Below are 19864 nucleotides of genomic sequence, written 5' to 3' on the forward strand. Positions count from 1 at the left end.
CGTTTTGTCCTTGGGCAAGATGCTTTATCTCACTTGCCTTGCTCCACCCAGGGGTTAAATAGGTACCTGTGAGGTAACTTGTCATTGGGTGCAGTATATAACTGCTGCCGACTGGAGGGATTGTCTCTGGGACAGGTTATCATTAACCAGGGGTAATAAAACGTCTGTAAAGCGCTTTGAGACCTATCGCTGGTATAAAGCGCTATATAAAAACCAAATATTATATATTATTATAAATATATATATCTGGGGAAGGTAGAGACAGAATATAGACTACATGAAAAGATAGACAAGGTCATTGTTTTGATGCAATGATTTTAATGTTAGCATACATATACCCACAGGCAGTTACTATTTAAAACATTTCCCTGTTAAACTACAATAAGTACTACATATTAAATGTTATCTATGAAAGGAGAAAGATGATATAACAGAGTTCGTTGCCATAGAAACCAAGCACATAGCAAATGGCATACTTTCAAGCCTCACAACTCATAATGATAGTTTATAAAATCTTAACAGTGTATCACCCTTTCACCCTCATAGTATTATACTATAGTGTTAAAATGATGTAATTTGCTGGAGCCCATTATTGTCCTCCAAATTGATGTGCAACACTCTTTCATAAATTATGATATTATAATAAGGACAATGGGGGTATCCCCTCCAACAAATCTACAACAGCTTCAGGATTATCCTGCTCCAAGAATACATTTTTCAGCCTCTTTGAGTCTTAATCCTTTCCAACTGCCAAAGGAAGACCATATTTCACATGGTCTATATGATATGGGGAGGGTCATGTCAGTTTTGATGATTAAAATTGTGTCACATTAGTCACATGTGTGTCACATAAGTAAGTTTTAGATTCGATATCATAATGTGACAACTTGTTTGTACTTGCTTGACATTTCGAATCATATATATATGTGTAAAGCATAACATGATACATGCAAAAAGTACAACTGTAAACAAATTAAACCGTCACTGCTGCTAAACTACAGAAAAGAATAAAAATACAGTCACATCTTGCTTGTTATGCTTGTTAAGTTATAAATAAGCCATGAAAGAAGTTCCTTTAGAAAATTTCAGATGAAAGTGGTTGATGGTACATTAAAACAAGAACAAGAAATATCTAAAAGAATTGACATTATTACTGTGCGTATTAAATATGACAGTTCTAAAAAAACACAAACTGTTGATTCACTTCATTGATTCAAATTCTAACTGTTGACTTAAAATATTAGCCTCTATGACAGCGCTAAAAAACACACAAAATGTTGATTAACTTCATTGATTCAAATACTACTGTTGACTTAAACTATTAGCCTCTATGACAGCGCTAAAAAACACACAAAATGTTGATTAACTTCATTGATTCAAATTCTAACCGTTGACTTAAAATATTAGCCTCTTAGCAAGATTGCTTTTATCTGAACACAATATATTAAATGCAAATTAAATTTGCATGAAAAAATAATAACATTAAAGTTAGTACCATTGATATATATAGTTACTGCAAAAGAGGTAAAATGATGTGTCATTACATAAGCATTATCAAAACATAGCTACATCACACGGGAGGTTTAGTGATTCTGGTTCTCTGAGTTGTTTTTTTTTGGTTTGCTTTTTTTTGGTTTGATTTTATTTACCAAATTTTGTTGATCACAATACTCAAGTATTGACAGAGAATTAGATCAAAGAATGACAATGAAACTAAACAACATACAATTGCAATAAAATATTCCTTCCCTCCCATCACCCCTTCAACCCACCCCACCCACTTGGAACAGTGCTTAAACCCTAGTTAAGGTAATTATCCCATGTAAGACTCCAGCACATTAATGTTCTAAACGGAAATGTTGAGAGATCCCTCCAAATTGTAGCATGCAGTAATGAATACTATACATGTTTACAAACATTTTTAATACCTAAAAAAAATTACTTTAAAGTACCACATGATATAAATTTACACAAAATAGTCAATGAATGAATACCTGTCAATAAAAACAATGGATACATACCATAATATACAAAGAAAATGAAAAATCTCCAGTTATAATAGAATTCATGCAATTACAATTGTTTTTCTTACATTCCATACCTACCTTTGAAAAGATGGCTTATTCAGGAATTGAAAAGTGAAAAACCACAGAAAATGCTCTCTGCACTTCTGAAAATATTTATTTACCCTTTCTTCTCTATCTATTCCCCTCCCTTTTTAGGCAGGAGGGATGGGGGGGGGGGGTGCTGGCAGTGGCATTTAAACAATAATGGAGTACTTTGAGATGTTTAAGTTCATAATCCAAATTTTGGACTTTTTGATGTGTTTGTTTGCATATTTCTAGCAGTAATGTTCAAATCACACATCAAAAATGATAGTTTAGCTGACCACTCTCTAAGCAATAACTAAATCTGCAGGTAAAATTATCATCAAAATGACATGATTTATATTATCTGTAGATATTATTTGCAAGTGCTTGTATCGTCCAGCAGCTCAAATGGTCTTTGAAACAATCAAACAAAAGTATTTCACTAATTTCATAATAAGATACAGTTAGGGCACAAGATTAATCGGTTGATTCCTATTCCTAAAGTCCACACAAGAAGTCATAACTGATCTGTGAATTTCATTTTTCTGTACTTCTCTTTACAAACTTAACAGAAGTCCATATCTCTGCCATGTTCTGACCACTGATACAAAAATTTAACAAGTGTGAAAAGTGTAATTTTTTTTTTTTGGTTTACCTATACAAGCCCTGCAAAAGCGATTATCTTTCTTAATCTCGTGGACGAGACATATTACCCTGTTGTAAAAATTGACTCATATTAATTGTCGGAAGAGACAGCAAGCAAAGATCATTCCAAAGATCTGGATGGTACAGACAGCGATACCCAGACCGGCCAAGATGGTAGCGTACTGGATCACCTTGTCTCGAATAACTTGATAACAACCCTGTAAAATGAGACCGTACGAATACAATTACAAAAACTCGAATAGGATATAATATTGCATATGTTTTGACACCTGATGAAAGTTTAGAATGTAATTTTAGAGAGTTAAATTGTGTTTGCAAGATTTCCCACAATGCACTGTGTGAGCACACATTACAGTAAATGGAGCTAATGTATTCAACATCTCTATAACAATGATGTGATTCCATCATTGTATCATGTATAACAGAAAACTCCCAGACATACATACCATTGTTGCTCACAAAACCATTCCCTGTACAGTAAATTTAGCTAATGTATCAACCATCTCTATAACAATGATGTGATTCCATCATTGTATCATGTATAACCATAGGCGTAGGAGCCCAATTTGATTTGGGGGGGGGGGGTGGGGGGCTGTAACGACTTGCCCAAAAAATATAACCAAAATTTTTTCAACATGTTAATATGCATATCATATAGACATGCATCGGCTATTACATTGTATGCCAATAACATAAAATCATTTGCCGTGTTATTACCCTTCCATATTGGTAATAATTATTTGGGAAGACGTTACAATAATCATGATAATAATAATACCAGTTTAACCATTGAAAAACACATTGCAATTTTTTTTTCTTTCAGTAGGTGCCCGAAAAATTCTCATCATATTGCCCGAATTTTCACAAAAACTTTTGGTTGGGGGGGGCTGCAGCCCCCCCCCCCCCAAGCCTCCTACGCCTATGTGTATAACAGTAAACTACCAGACATACATACCATATCATAGATTAGAGTAGTGTCAGAACCACTGACACAGGCATCCCTGTTGGCTACATCATTGTTCTTGCAACAGGAATCCGGGACTTTTTCTCCGCCACTTCCCTTAAACCACTCTGACATGCTATATGTTGCTATTGCCACAGTTGCGTTACCATCTACACCGCAACACTTAAACTGTTTGGAAAAGAGAAAAGTGTTTTGTAAACAAAGAAAAACTTTAAAATTATATGACAATTTTGGAACATAAAGTAAAACCCAACCCATCTTTACAAGCCCATCTCATTCACAGTAATGCAATTTTTTGGGGCATCCTCTAGGTCGGTTGAAATATAAGGGTGGGATTTAATTCATTAGTTACGAATGTCGTTCTAAAAGATTTGATTGTTGAACAGTGACCTCGCATAAAAACTTAAAGATACTGCTAATGACTTTTTCTCTTCAAAGTGACTAGATTTTCACAATCGGTTTAAATTGTATAGTGACTTGACGTAGTACTATTTTAAGCCTTGTTTTTGAGACTTAATGACACGTAATTGTAACGTTTTGAGATTACACCAATGCATGATGGGATTACATAGAAGGATAGTGAACTTGCATGGATATAAATTGACATTACATCGATGAGCTTTACATCATTGAATACAGATTTTTACATCAAACGATTCTAGACAAAATAAGGTGATTTGACTCAAATAAATACAAACCAAATATATTGTAGCAAAAGAGGTCCACTGTTTCTTTGTTTTTTTACACAGGACATTACAAGCTAACATTAAATACACCCCCAAGTTTATTCTTTCCCTTCTTCCTGTATGTAATCCCAGCCTGTACTTCAGATTTATTCTCTTAATTCTTTCTGTACGTAATCCCAGCCTGTGTGCAAGTGTTTATTTCAGATTTATTCTCTTACATCGCTCTGTACTGTACGTAATCCCAGCCTGTATATAAGTGTGTATTTCAGATTTATTCTCTTACATTGCAGCTCTGTACGTAATCCCAGCCTGTATGTAAGTTAGTGTTTATTTCAGATTTATTCTCTTACTTCGTTCTGTACGTAATCCCAGCCTGTATGTAAGTGTGTATTTCAGATTTATTCTCTTACAACGCTCTGTACTGTACGTAATCCCAGCCTGTATATAAGTGTGTATTTCAGATTTATTCTCTTACATTGCAGCTCTGTACGTAATCCCAGCCTGTATGTAAGTTAGTGTTTATTTCAGATTTATTCTCTTACTTCGTTCTGTACGTAATCCCAGCCTGTATGTAAGTGTGTATTTCAGATTTATTCTCTTACTTCGTTCTGTACGAAATCCCAGCCTGTGTGCAAGTGTTTATTTCAGATTTATTCTCTTACTTAGTTCTGTACGTAATCCCAGCCTGTATGTAAGTGTGTATTTCAGATTTATTCTCTTACATCGCTCTGTACTGTACATAATCCCAGCCTGTATATAAGTGTGTATTTCAGATTTATTCTCTTACAACGCTCTGTACTGTACGTAATCCCAGCCTGTATATAAGTGTGTATTTCAGATTTATTCTTTTGCATCGCTCTGTACGTAATCCCAGCCTGTACGTAAGTCAGTGTGTATTTCAGATTTATTCTCTAACTTTGTACTGTACTTAATCCCAGCCTGTATGTTAGTTAGTGTGTATTTCAGATTTATTCTCTTACATCGTTCTGTACGTGATCCCAGCCTGTATGTAAGTAAGTGTGTATTTCAGATTTATTCTCTTACATCGCTCTGTACTGTACGTAATCCCAGCCTGTATGTTAGTTAGTGTGTATTTCAGATTTATTCTCTTACTTCGTTCTGTACGTAATCCCAGCCTATATATAAGTGTGTATTTCAGATTTATTCTCTTACATCACTCTGTATGTAATCCCAGCCTGTATGTAAGTGTGTATTTCAGATTTATTCTCTTACATCGCTCTGTACTGTACGTAATCCCAGCCTGTATATAAGTGTGTATTTCAGATTTATTCTCTTACTTCATTCTGTACGTAATCCCAGCCCGTATGTAAGTTAGTGTGTATTTCAGATTTATTCTCTTACTTCGTTCTGTACGTAATCCCAGCCCGTATGTAAGTTAGTGTGTATTTCAGATTTATTCTCTTACTTCGTTCTGTACGTAATCCCAGCCTGTGTGCAAAGGTTTATTTCAGATTTATTTCTTACTTCGTTCTGTACGTAATCCCAGCCTGTATGTAAGTGTGTATTTCAGATTTGTTCTCTTACATCGCTCTGTACTGTACGTAATCCCAGCCTGTATATAAGTGTGTATTTCAGATTTATTCTCTTACATCGCTCTGTACATAATCCCAGCCTGTATGTAAGTTAGTGTGTATTTAAGATTTATTCTCTTACATTGTTCTGTACGTAATCCCAGCCTTCTGTAATGTTTCCCTTTCCTGCCTCCTTGGAGCCGTAGTGCATTTTCAACGAATCTTCCATGTTGCCTTTAATGAAACCTTCGGCCTTGTCAAAGCAAAAGAAGAGAAAAATGGTAATAAATACAATTGAGCATACTTTAAAGAGCACTGCAGCATCTTAACAATGCATGGGACTCCTCAGGTATATCCTGTCTCTACACTATACTTTAAAGAGCACTGCAGCATCTTAACAATGCATGGGACTCCTCAGGTATATCCTGTCTCTACACTATACTTTAAAGAGCACTGCAGCATCTTAACAATGCATGGGACTCCTCAGGTATATCCTGTCTCTACACTATACTTTAAAGAGCACTGCAGCGTCTTAACAATGCATGGGACTCCTCAGGTATATCCTGTCTCTACACTATACTTTAAAGAGCCATGCAGCTTGTAACAATGCATGGGACTCCTCAGGTATATCCTGTCTCTACACTATACTTTAAAGAGCAATGCAGCATCTTAACAATGCATGGGACTCCTCAGGTATATCCTGTCTCTACACTATACTTTAAAGAGCACTGCAGCATCTTAACAATGCATGGGACTCCTCAGGTATATCCTGTCTCTACACTATACTTTAAAGGCAATGCAGCATCTTAACAATGCATGGGACTCCTCAGGTATATCCTGTCTCTACACTATACTTTAAAGAGCCATGCAACATCTTAACAATGCATGGGACTCCTCAGGTATATCCTGTCTCTACACTATACTTTAAAGAGCCATGCAACATCTTAACAATGCATGGGACTCCTCATGTATATCCTGTCTCTACACTATACTTTCAAGAGCCATGCAACATCTTAACAATGCATGGGACCCCTCAGGTATATCCTGTAAATACACCCCTACTGGGACTAGAAATTTACCTACTGTACCAATCAACTCACCTGTGTGTAACAAGCCAGTGCAATGATTCCAGCAATCAATTCAAGAATGAAAACAAAGAGGAGAAACACAAAGTACTGAAAGAAGAAAAGAAAAACATATAATTGTAACAAATATTTATAACAGTATAACAGGTTTTAAGATGCTGCACACATTACTGTAGGTCATCTTCTCTCATGATGATAACATGACAGGACAGGTTTCATCTGAGCCAAACTTTGAGATTGTGTCAACTGCAGAAGGGGTGTGACTCTGGGGTAACATCATACTAACACCATTAATACATGGCAACTAATGAAGTAATAACACCCAACTAGCACCATTAACACTTGGCAACTATTGAAGTAATAACACCATACTAATACCATTAGCACATGTCAACTATTGAAGTTATAACACCATACTAATTACCATTAGCACATGGCAACTATTGAAGTAATAACACCTTTAACACAGGGCAACTATTGAAGTAATAACATCATACTAACACCATTAATGCATGGCAACTAATGAAGTAATAACACCCAACTAGCACCATCACAATTGTCTAATATTGAAGTAATAACACCATACTAATACCATTAGCACATGTCAATTACTGAAGTTATAACACTTAACTAACACCATTAACACATGGCGAAATTGGAATCTTCGTAACTTTACATGTAAATCTGATCCTTTGGTTGGCTTGGTTATATTACAGACTTATTAATTCTAAGACACTCACAGTTCCCAGAAGGCATCTGCTTTCAAACTTGGTTCCGCAGCATCCTATGAGTGAGATGGCTACCACACACGTCCCAGCAATGAAGAGGATGTAGGCTGCTGCCTTATACAGGTTGGTTTCGATGATGTTAGCAACTTGATTGCTGGGTTGTGAGACAGCAACCCATAGACCAACCACCAACAGAGTTAATCCACCAATCTGAAATAGATAATACATTCATACCTCATTTGTTAACATTCTTCCAATATTAACATTGTTTTGGGGCTTTCTTGATTGACAGTATACCTCTAGGTATGTGCTATACAAGTGTTGTAAGATAACACCCAAAACTATGTACATGTAGGTAAAGTATCTGAGCATTAGGTGCAGATACTAAAGTAAAATGAAAGAAATTTAAAGCAATCACATGGATCCTTTAAAGTCCCACCAGCCCCCAGCACCCAACTCCCCCCCCCAGCCCCCCTCAGTCTCTTCCAATCTTATCCTCACAGCTCTGACTTTTCATGAGGGCGCTGTGCTACGGCTCATGAGGGCGTTGTGCTACCGCTCATGAGGGCGCTGTGCTACGGCTCATGAGGGCGCTGTGCTACGGCTCATGAGGGCGCTGTGCTACCACCGGTGGCTATTTCTGAATGTTGGTTTGATTCCTGTCTGTCACCCTCCAACGTCACCCACCACCTCAGATATTTTGGGATCCCTGTATGTTGTTTATATGTACAGGTTGTAGCACTGATGATTTCCAAACTAGTGAGAGAGACTAAAAAGGTAGTACTTAGCACTGATTGGTACACTGATTGTACATGTATAGTATAGACAACAGTTGTTAGATGTACGTTAAGTACTAAACTTAATAATGAGTCTGTAGAGGTATTTTCATTACATCAGTATTGTACAATACTGTACTTGCACTCAACTCAACTTGCACAGGAGATCAGTTTGAGACCTATGACGTACCAGTCTGTGAAATATACGGTGGCATATTCCATACAGAGTCTATATTATTAAGCTGAAGTGTTCTCACTCAGGAAAAGTGCCAAAAAGCATTTATAAGGAAAACATCGTTTTTGATATGTTATCAAACAGAATCTGTTTTATTGTGGCGTTGATGTTGAAGAGCATGGATGGAAATATATATGTGGTGCACACATAGGGTCTATTGAGGCAAGTTTAGACAACTTCAGGCATCCCAGGAGCAGCGTACAAAATGTGTGTACCACTGAGTGGGTAGCGAGAAAACTCTTCATGGTCATGATAAGGAAAATTGATGGTGCCATGAATGGCCAACTTGTCAGCTTTCAAGTGATGGGTAGGATATAGCTTACTAGTGAGAACTTCTTCAACCTGGGCTTAGACACGACATTACCTTTAATTCAATGGGACAATCATGTGGAGAATACTACTATACAGAACTGGATTTGTATGGAAGATTATAGTGGCCATGTCCTTGTATTAAATAGGCATACTGTGGGTTATTGTACCCTTCATTTGATGTGTAATATTGTAAATTAGTTACACATTCCACTAACAATGAGAACATTTTCTAAATAAGGTCCAAAGAGCTATATATTGATTATATAAATGTCACTCTTCTATGAAACAAAGAAATTTTTCATCATACAAACTCGTTTGATTTGACATTTGAATCGACAGATAATATTCTAGCCATCCTAGCTGCGGTAGGTAAGAGTAATAACACGCTAAAGTTACGGCATTAAATTGGATTTTGATTGGAATTTGGTCGAGGATGGATGTTAAGTATTTGGCAAATATGGGTGTGTCATGTTTCATCATTTTTTAATAACAAATAGAACTTGGGCTACAGTTTCAGCTATGGTACTGTACTTGTAAAAAATTTTAATTCAAGAAATCTGTCAAAAAAATGTCTTTATTATACATAAAAGTAATACTGACGTTTCAATATGAGGACATTTCATACAGTACACTTTACCTACAGTTAGCAAACAGCATCTAGGCTGCTGTATACATACATGTACTGTACTATATGAGACCACAGTACTGTATATTATGATATGTTGTATAATATTTGAGATTATTGCCAGAAATAATAATAATATTTGCTTTTTATATAGCGCTTTATACAGCGATAGGTCTCAAAGCGCTTTAAGTAGACGTTATATTTCCCCTGGTCAATGATAACCTGTCCCAGAGACAATCCCTCCAGTCGGCAGCAGTTATATACTGCGCCCGATGACAAGTTACCTCACAGGTACCCATTTAACCCCTGGGTGGAGAGAGGCAAGTGAGATAAAGCGTCTTGCCCAAGGACACGACGTAATGAACTAGGCAGAAATCAAACCAGCATCCTTGGATCACAAGTCCGACGCCTTAGCCAATTGGCCACCACGCTCTCAGAAAGAAAGATAAGACTCACAACAGTGCATCATGTATGTACAGTAAAGTATAGCTTTAATATGTTCATCTCATTGTCCACTGAGCCTCTGAGGAAGGGGAAACATAGCCCGAAGCCCCGGGAGCATGACATTCCTTAAAAAAGCACAGGCTGCAGGATGTGTCAAGCACAGTCACATCAAGTCTCATTTAATCAAACTTGTGTCATTTAGTCAAGTATCAAGTCAAGTGTCAAGTATCAAGCACAGTTAGCTCCTTGAGATTCAAGATGAACTATATAATTTAAATCTGCAAGAAATTATGAAATGTTTTGGTAGACTTTGCACTCAACTTTCACAGGAGATCAGTTTGAGATCTATGACATACCAGTCTGTGAAATTTACGGTGGCATGTACTCCATGCAGAGTGTCTTTATTAAGCTGAAGTGTTTTTATTGAAGTGTTCTTAAGAAATGATGAAATGTTTGGTAAACTTTGATTTGTACCACATACAGTAGGACAGATTTACAATTTAGTGATGAATCATAGTTTATCTCAAAGCTCAAATGAAGAAGAAAAACTCCAAAAGTCACAAAGTAGGATTAATATTTGGCATCACTTTATTTCTAATAGGGTTGTGAATTAGTGGAACGGTTTGCCTGAGAAAGTTGTACTTGCAAGTAGTGTCAATGGGTTAAAGAATGCTTTGGACAAGCACTTTAAGCATTGTAATCGGGTCTGAGTGTTTGTGTCTTCAGTTTTTTTTTCTCTCCTATAGGCTCCTTGATGGGGACTTGAGTGTCCCTCCTGATCCTTTTTATCTACCAAACTAAACTAAACTTGTATTCAAATGACTAAACACCACTCTTTCAAGTTGTTCCCTGGTTGTATCTTCATGATAATCTTGTAGCATCTCTGATTAATATAACGAGATCAGTAATTATTTGATATCATATACAGGAAATGAGATATATACTGTGCAACGGTTGACAGCCTCCGAGGAGAGAGAGGATATTGTATTACAATTTGACTTCAATAATCGCTTTCATTACACTCAGCAATCACCAAGGCACAGCGATATTAATATATCCACCACCTGTTTACAGCACCTCTGTACAAATAACTGTAGCTCAAGAGGGTAGTTTAATTCAGACATTATAAAGCAGTTTTTTCATTTGATCTACCATCTGGATTTACGGATTTATTGCTCATGATGTTTAGGGCTAGAGTACAGTATATACCTGAGTAAATTTCAAGACTACATTTGTGAAATATATTAATTTGCCAGTGAGGTGACGCAGTATTATGAGCAAGCCATGCTACAGTACACAATTAGGAGTACAGTACATACTGTACATCCCTGGCTGACCTAAGTCTGCAAGTGTACTGTAAGTCTTTAAGTAAGTGTAAATTATGCCACACAGAATATTAATTCAGCCAATGTTTGAGTTCTAGACAATGTTGTCCGAAACACAAATTGACTATGAAAGTTAACTAAGATGTAAATTTCAAATCGAGGTACAGTAAACAAGACTCAGAATCTACTCCGAGTTAAAAGAATCCGTCCAGCTTCTTATTATATTCAACACATTTCACGGATAACCCGGAAAATGCAAAAAAAAACACTTCACCAAAGCAAAACAATATAAATTTCAGACCTACTGTACATGAAGTTAAAAGTTACTGTAAACAAGTCATATATCAAGTCATGTATCAAGTCATGTATCAAGTCACACTGTAGGGTACAGTTCACTGCATGTACCCAGTTTCTCACTCACATGTTAACCAATGCATCAAATGTCTTTTTTTTCAGGTTGTACACTTACGGTCTCTAAATCAAGTCATCAATTGCAATCAACTGAAATCAAAATTAATTTACATGATACTTTCACTTGAACTTTGTACAGTATACTGTATTTACTGTAATAAATGTATACATATATATACAGCATAACAGACTGTATAGTTACTGTACTATACAGCATAACAAACTGTATAGTTACTGTAATAACTCTATACATACAACATAACAGTATAGTTACTGTTATAACTGTACACACATGTAACAGTATAGCTACAATAAACTGTACAGTGTACACCTATACAGTGTAAGAGCATACTGTAACTAATTTATAATAACTGTATACACAACTGTGCAACAGTATAGTTTCAAAATCAAACTATTTTGTGGTATTCTCCAGTCAAGCCAATACCGCAAAAAAACTGATTCATCAAAATTCATGAATTGAATCCATTTCCATAAAATGAGACTTGACCTACTGTACTTTCTGTGACAAATCACTGATTTTTAATTACCCATACTAATCCAAGAAACATGCCCAATATTATGCTGTATTGCTCAGAGTACAAACAAGACTTAGAAAGTACACAGAAATACTGTATTAATAAAAGAGTTTCTACAATGGTATCATGTGGGATTGTAATAAGTTGCTTAACCAGGATATAAAGAGGTGTGTCTCTACACTGACAACTACCTCACTCTATAGAAAGACTGATTACTGTGGGTGGGTGTCATGGTAACAACACTCCTACCAGATAAATAACACTGTCAATGAGTCACATGGGCTAGGGACAAGACCTGAAGATACACTCAAATCCCCCAATCAACAATGCTTAATGGAATTACAGTTAGAGTAATCAGGAATAATTTAGCCAGCAGGCAAGCTACAATACTTGTTGCCTTTCACTCTAAAGGTACATTCACAATAGTAACAGAATCTCTGCACTTGTATGCCTTCATAAACAGGAAATGATCTCAAATTCAATATGCTTTTAATCACTGTACTGTCAATAATTTAAACTATTAAATAAAATAATTTTAACAAGAATATTTTAACTTTGTTGCATCTTGTGGTAAATTATACAATAGTGATGTAAGATAGGACGTTGATGCTTAAACCCAGTTAAACCTATTGTACGATTAATTAAGGAATAAATATTTACTACATAATTAAAAATGTATGATAATAAATTACTAGTACACTGGTAGCAAGAAGTTTGCTACAATATATATTATAATGTTAATTTGTAAACTGTACTAATTAGGCAATCCAACTATATAACGACCTTACTGAATACTTACCAGGAAAAGAACATTGAATGAATACAACAGTAACTTGCAGCATTTTCCTCCACATCCAAGTTCCTTCTCAATTTTGATTTTATCTCCCATTGTTTAGATGTGATATGTGTCTTCCTTCAGAGAAATGTTTCTATTAGGAAACAAAAAGACAATAATGTACTTATCTTCATCGTTTCAAGTATTACATTAATGTCTCATAATTACTGGCATTCTTGCTGTCACCCTAACACTCCCATGCCACCATCCTCCCCGATCCTCCCCCCCCCCCTTCCCCCTCTACCTAGAGTGCCTGTGATCTGTAAAGTGAAGATTAATAACCTCAAACTTCAAACCAAATGCTCTTTTGGTATTAATATGTCTCTGAAAATGAAACTATGATAAGCAATGTGAAATGTTTAACAGCTTAACACTAAAAAACTTTTCATGAGAAACAGGGTTAAGTAGATCTGTAGATATTGTAATAAGCTAAGTAAGTAAGTAAGTAAAACTTTATTGCTCCATAAAATCTGAAAAATTTTGATACTCGCACATTATAAGAAATTTACAAAACTATATAAAACTATATATAGCTATACAGCTAAGAGCTGTATAGCCAGTGTCTTATAGAGTACAATAGGACTACAGTTTGTCTTTTATGTTTATTTTTTGGAAGGGGGAGGGAGGCGTGGGGAGGGGGGGTAGATTGTATGGATATGATATTGTAAAACAAGGGAAGGTGGAACCTAGAAACACTCTTGTGAGGGGACTTACAACATTTTGCAGAAATGCACATTGAAAATCCACTTTACTGTAAATCTAGAAATCTGAAAAACCAGTGTAGTACTATAATTCTGTCTACCAGCTGTGTAGAGATACTCAGTACAGTATAAACAGATGAACATGTTATGCAGTCTGTTTAAACCCTACATACATCTGAATACTCAGAGCCCAGCAGTTCTACTAACTGTGTATGTGTAGATACTGTATGGAACTTCATATTTGCCTTCAATAGTACAGTACCACTCCTAGAAAATCAATGACAAAACACCACAAATGCTATAAATCAATCATCCATGAAAGGTGTCAATTGCACAACAATCTTCAATAAATCGGAGCTACAGCTGCAATACAAAGAACAGTGTAGTAACAGTGTACTTAGAAACTACTGTGCAATACTGTAGGGCTGTAGGCTGACAAGCACATGTAATAAATATCTGTAAAATGTCAGACTTTACGAATATTCAAAAATTTACAATTTTATTTATTCTGGTCAATTTCTTTGAATTATATTTATCATGCAATGAGCATGTATATTTTAGCATTATTACAGGACAGTACAAATACCGTGAAGATGTGTGTTTTATACTGAAAATGAAAAAAATCTTCGAAACTGAGCTATTAAAGTACTGTGTGTCAGTACTGTATAAATGAAGAGTTTACAAGTAATAAGTAACTATGGCAACATTCAAAGCTATAAATTTTGTTTCTGATCTACAGATACAGTCCAGAATCTTAGAAGTAATTAATTTGACAAAAGTATAGCAATCAATAAGTTCATTTGGTTCTCTCTTTCAATCTACATAAAAGCAAACTGGAAGATATGAAAGAGTTTGATTTTCAATTCATTCTATAAAATGAAACTTGACTACATCAGGTAAGCTAATGTACTACTGTATGTACAGTACATTCCCATGGGTTTAAGTGCAGAATAACACTGAAGAAATACTATGTTTATAACAAATCCACCCACATACAGTACTACTGCTGCTGCACAAGTAAAATCCAATTCAACAGTGACTTACTGTATGTAACATGAAACATGATGAAACTCCCAGACTCAGCATTGGCAGGGGGTGCGGAATACAGATCTAGCCCTTGAGGGAGGGGAGAGGGGGGTTGTTGTTGTTTTTTAAATTTGAAGTCTTGAAGATGAAAATTTCTCACCCGCCTACATGTACAGTATACATCCAAAATGAAAATGTGACAATTTCTGAAATCACATCAATTGTTCTCAAAATGGTCAAATTTATATCAAGCTAATAACAGTTTCTAAACTAGTTCTTTATACTGTACTGTACATTTTGTAAAGTTGTGTGTGCAAAACTGGAGTACATACACCTTCTCAGGAATGTATGAACATCTGGGGCATAGAAGGGACTTAAATGATCTTACTACTGTAGGGCAAATTAACTAAATTCCATACAGTAGAGTGACCTATGATTTATTGTACTTGTAACTGTGCAGCCTACTGTTGTACTTCTTTGTCTATTGTTGCTGGTGGTACAAACTGGCTAAATTATATATTGATGTAGATATATATGCTAACAAAATTTCTTTGAGTTCATTACTGAGGTTTTAAATTCAATTCAATTATGTTTTTTTTTTTCTTCAACTAAATATTTGAATCTAGTACTCAAATGACAAATTTACGAATGATTAAGTGATTGATCTCAGTAAGAAGTAAGAAAGAAAAAATTCTGACCGACATAAATTGTTGCTAGAAAAGTAAAAGGTTTAAAAGAGCTTCTACGAGACAATCTAGAAATGTATTGTGGAGAAAATATTTTCTGATACTTTTTTTCTCTTTATTTTAGAGGTTGGAGGGTGGGAAGGGTGGGGGCTTTTGTCCAACCTTCTCAAGTTTATGGCTAACTGTAATGTCATCATTTGCAAGTTTGATAAAATATCATTTAAGATTAATCATATTTCCTTTGACAGTAGAATGTGGATTATGTGTGTATATAAATGTGCCAAAATTATTCAATACACAAAGCAGCTTGAATGGACATCACCTGAGTCATCTTGGCTTTCAAGCTTATTCAATGTTCTTTAGGAATCTACTTCTTTTTGTATGTGAAGACAACTTTATTCCAAAATATTATAAATCAATTGTGCAGTATGAAACCAGGCAATCCACTACTGATTCACCTTCCACAGAAGACATTGCTAAGATACACTTTTAAAAGTGAAAAAAGATTACTGTACTTATACTAATATTGTTTGCTTAAAAATAGTATATATATTACACAGTTTACAAAAATATATGATTACAAGTACAGTAGGATAACCAAGTATTGGGGACTAAAGAAGGAATAAATATTATAAGTTTACATGTAAAATGAATAATAGAAAACTGAATGGGAAATTAAAACAAACTTTGAAAGAACAAAGAATTGTTCAACTAGAATGGGATATGAACCAGAGACCTCAGGGAGTACTGTGCTGTACTACAGTAAATGAGCTGGCTATCCAGAGGTTTTGCTAGTTTATAAAACAGGGTCAGTAGGGATGAGAAAATACTCATAGTAAATAACACTTTTGAAAATGAACACAGAAGTGGAAGACACTTGAATTTCTATTACAGAGCTTAAAATACTCCCTAAAATTCATTCTTAAAATGTTAAGCCCAATGAGCGTTCAGCGACATACCAGCTCAGGCATGGCAAATTCTCGATACTATCAAATCATTTTGAGAATAGAAATTTCTTCCAAACATTTTATCTATACATACATTAAATCAACAAATGACAAGTGATCATTTAGGCCATCTCTAGCTAATCTTGAAAACCTGAAATAAGCCCCTTGCAATAAATATTCTAACTTCCAGCGTAGTGAGGTTCAGAAGTTATAGCCTCTCATGATAATAGAAGCCAAGAATACAACTAGTAGTACTAGGGCCTTTTGATACATCTTACTGCTAAAAACTAAGTTGCTGCTTTTAATAGATGCATGCATATCTTTAACTACAATCAGGATGAAGATAGGAACATGAAAGACGATTCAAATTCAATTTTATTTTACAATGGTATACCAAGACACAAAGTGAAGGAGTGGGAGGGGAAGCATGTTAAATTTTCCGCTGGTAAACTACTAAACTGTTACCAAAGCTGTGTGTTGTGTTGATGACCATTGAGAAATTCAAGTTAAAAACCCGTCAATGGCTACAATACTGTAGGTGTAAATACACAACAGAGTATTAGGTGTCATACTTAAGGCCTACCATCCATTTCTGACGATCGGTTACTATTTAAGGAATAACCACACCTTTATTTCCCCCACCATGTTGCAATTTGAAAGTTCCTGCATTCTTAACCTAGAATAACACAGCAGTAGTACCACATGTACTAGATGCGCGATTCGCCTTAGTAGTGATTATCTACACTACACGATCATTATTGCGTACAGTGCTACTGCACCATAACATAGGCCTAGGTTCTGGCCGACGCCTACTTTTAAAAGTTCACCAAAACAAGTCCCGCATCAAGTTGATTACATTTGCGCAACTGTAACATTCAAACAAGAAATTAATTATTCCACAATGATGTAACTTACATGACTGTCTTTGCTCGGAATCAGCCTCTAAGTTAGATTAATGCTGTAGTAGTATTGGACTTCAGACTAATCCGTAAAGTTTACAAGCGGGTGCAGCTTACAATAAGGTATTCACCACAAAATATGGGGGTGTGAAATCGCACACATCTGAATAGATCGCAGATTGAATAGCAGTAATGGCAGCCACCAGGTAACAGTTATGATACTGTAATGATAGGTATGGGCTACCGTACCCAAAATTATTCAGTAAACAAATAAAACTATGACGATAGGCGCGATTCAGGAATTTGCTAACTAATTGAAGTATTGTATATTGATGATGTTATAGGTTGATCACATAGGTTTTGATCAACCTATTGATGTAAACATGATCTCCCAAGCCAATTCCCCACTTGGGGTTGCAAGGATAGGGGTGAAAAGAATATGATTTGAGTCAACTTCTAATACATGTGGTATTAAGGCGCTGTATTATTCCACTGGTTACCCTTACCGAAATCCCAGATCTGGGCCAGATATAAAAATCCAGATCTGGCCCAGATCTGCAATTTCAATCTGGGCCAGATCTGCTGCAGATCTGGAATTTATATCTGGCCAGATAAAAAATTGGGCAGATATAACTTGATATAAAATCAAGTTTTATATGGCCCATATAAAATTTGATCTGGTTAAATTTTATTGCATCCATATCTGGGCCAGATAAAATTTTATCTGGTTGATATAAACAAAATCCAGATAAACTTTTATATGGCCCATATAAAATTTGATCTGGTTAAATTTTATTGCATGCATATCTGGGCCAGATAAAACTTTATCTGGTTGATATAAATAAAATCCAGATAAACATTTATATGGCCCATATAAAAATAAAAATTATCTGGCTAAAATGTCGATCAAATAGGAAATAAGTGGCCAAAACTGGACTAGCATTGAGAGTAACTTTCCAGTGTGATCAGTTATCTCTGTTCTGGTACGGAGACCCATACAAAGAGCAAGACACACAAAATATAAACACAGAACTCAACTGGATTGGAACATAGTGGAAATATGTAATGTGCATGCTGCATGCACATTACACATTTTTACTATACGTACCTTACCAAAACATTTGCAAACTGATATTGAATACATGTACATTCAAAGTTTTGGCCCAGGTAAATCATATTACTTAAATAAACTGGCATCGTGCGGTACCACTAGTACACTTAAAAATAATAATTGAAGGTTGAATTCTTTATTCTTCTGTGGTCCTGTAGATGTTGATACTAAATTGCGTTGTGTTATTCTTTTATTTAATATATTTGCTTTAATAAATAAGTTCCAGGATTTAATAAATAAGTTTCAGTATCGAAGTTCAGTCCCAAGATATATTCCTTGTTGCCATCCGTTCCAAAAAATTCTTCCTTACTTCTGACCGTTCAGTTCACTATAGAATCCTTTTCCAATGTCCTGACATCAATAGGTTATTATGTACGAATCTCCATCACCTTTTCTTAATGTACCAATCCTATCTATTAAACTTCCTTCTGCTCTCTACTCCTACCATGTGTACACTCCCTTTCCTATCTCACTCCTAGAGTATCAATACACATATGTCCATTGTTCAAAAGCGGGCTGAGTCATCCTGTTTCTAGCTAAGACCCTGCGGTTGCCCAGCAACCCATATAGAGATAGTTGTTACCCACCCCCTTTGACTTAGTGTGCACTGTAAGTGATTTACCATTGAAATATATATGCATAGTGCAGTACCACAATATAGTGCAATGTAAATCTCTATGAAAATATACTATGTAAGAGCAAACAGTCTTACATGTATATCCAGTTATACCTGGCTTGATATTGCCAGATAAAACTTAACCTGCATATCTGGATTGACTCTATATCAGTTATATATGGCTTTATATGGCCAGATAAAACTTTATCTGCATACTCTGGATCGACTCTATATCCAGTTATATCTGGCTTTATATGGCCAGATAAAACTTTATCTGGCCAGATTAAACCAGATATAAAGCCAGATCTGGGATTTCGGTAAGGGAAGAAGTCATGAACTTTCATTAATAGCAATATTGTGGGGGTGGGGTGGAGAGGGGGGTGGGGTGGAGAGGGGGTGGGGAGGGTGTGGTTAAATGTATAATACACTGGTAAAATGAAGAATTCGGTCACTAGATCAGTATACTAGCTGAGATTCCAGGCAGAATTTTGTTGTTTGGACTTTAGAAACACCCGCAGTTAGACGAGTAATTTCGGAGACGTTAGGAAATTGAACACCGGCAAGTTAATTGGCTACCATCCATTTCTTGATGTCATAGATACAATCTTTAATTTTCGTTACCGTAGAT

At 35.6% G+C, this 19864-nt stretch overlaps 1 protein-coding gene across 1 annotated transcript; it reads right to left on the minus strand.

Annotated features, from left to right (window-relative positions):
- Positions 1-297: 297 nt before the first annotated feature.
- On the minus strand, positions 298-17696 carry LOC139969874 (CD151 antigen-like). The gene is made up of 8 exons (XM_071975231.1): positions 17526-17696; positions 13215-13344; positions 7764-7961; positions 7039-7113; positions 6081-6191; positions 3712-3888; positions 1327-2953; positions 298-1245 (listed from the first exon to the last, which is right to left on the minus strand). The coding sequence occupies exons 2-7, from the start codon at positions 13302-13304 to the stop codon at positions 2822-2824; spliced, it is 783 nt and encodes a 260-aa protein (XP_071831332.1). The 5' UTR covers positions 13305-13344; positions 17526-17696; the 3' UTR covers positions 298-1245; positions 1327-2821.
- Between the last annotated feature and the right edge of the window lie 2168 nt (positions 17697-19864).

Source organism: Apostichopus japonicus, chromosome 7 (assembly GCF_037975245.1).
Source record: "Apostichopus japonicus isolate 1M-3 chromosome 7, ASM3797524v1, whole genome shotgun sequence".
Taxonomy (NCBI): Eukaryota; Metazoa; Echinodermata; class Holothuroidea; order Aspidochirotida; family Stichopodidae; genus Apostichopus; species Apostichopus japonicus.

Bases quoted from the DNA above. Each gene is read 5' to 3' on its own strand.
- LOC139969874 (XM_071975231.1), bottom strand. From the start codon at position 13,304: ATGGGAGATAAAATCAAAATTGAGAAGGAACTTGGATGTGGAGGAAAA. The intron at 7,962-13,214 runs GTAAGTATTCAG...TATCTATTTCAG, and splicing joins CATTCAATGTTCTTTTCCTG to ATTGGTGGATTAACTCTGTT. The intron at 2,954-3,711 runs GTATGTATGTCT...CTCATTTTACAG, and splicing joins CTACTCTAATCTATGATATG to GGTTGTTATCAAGTTATTCG.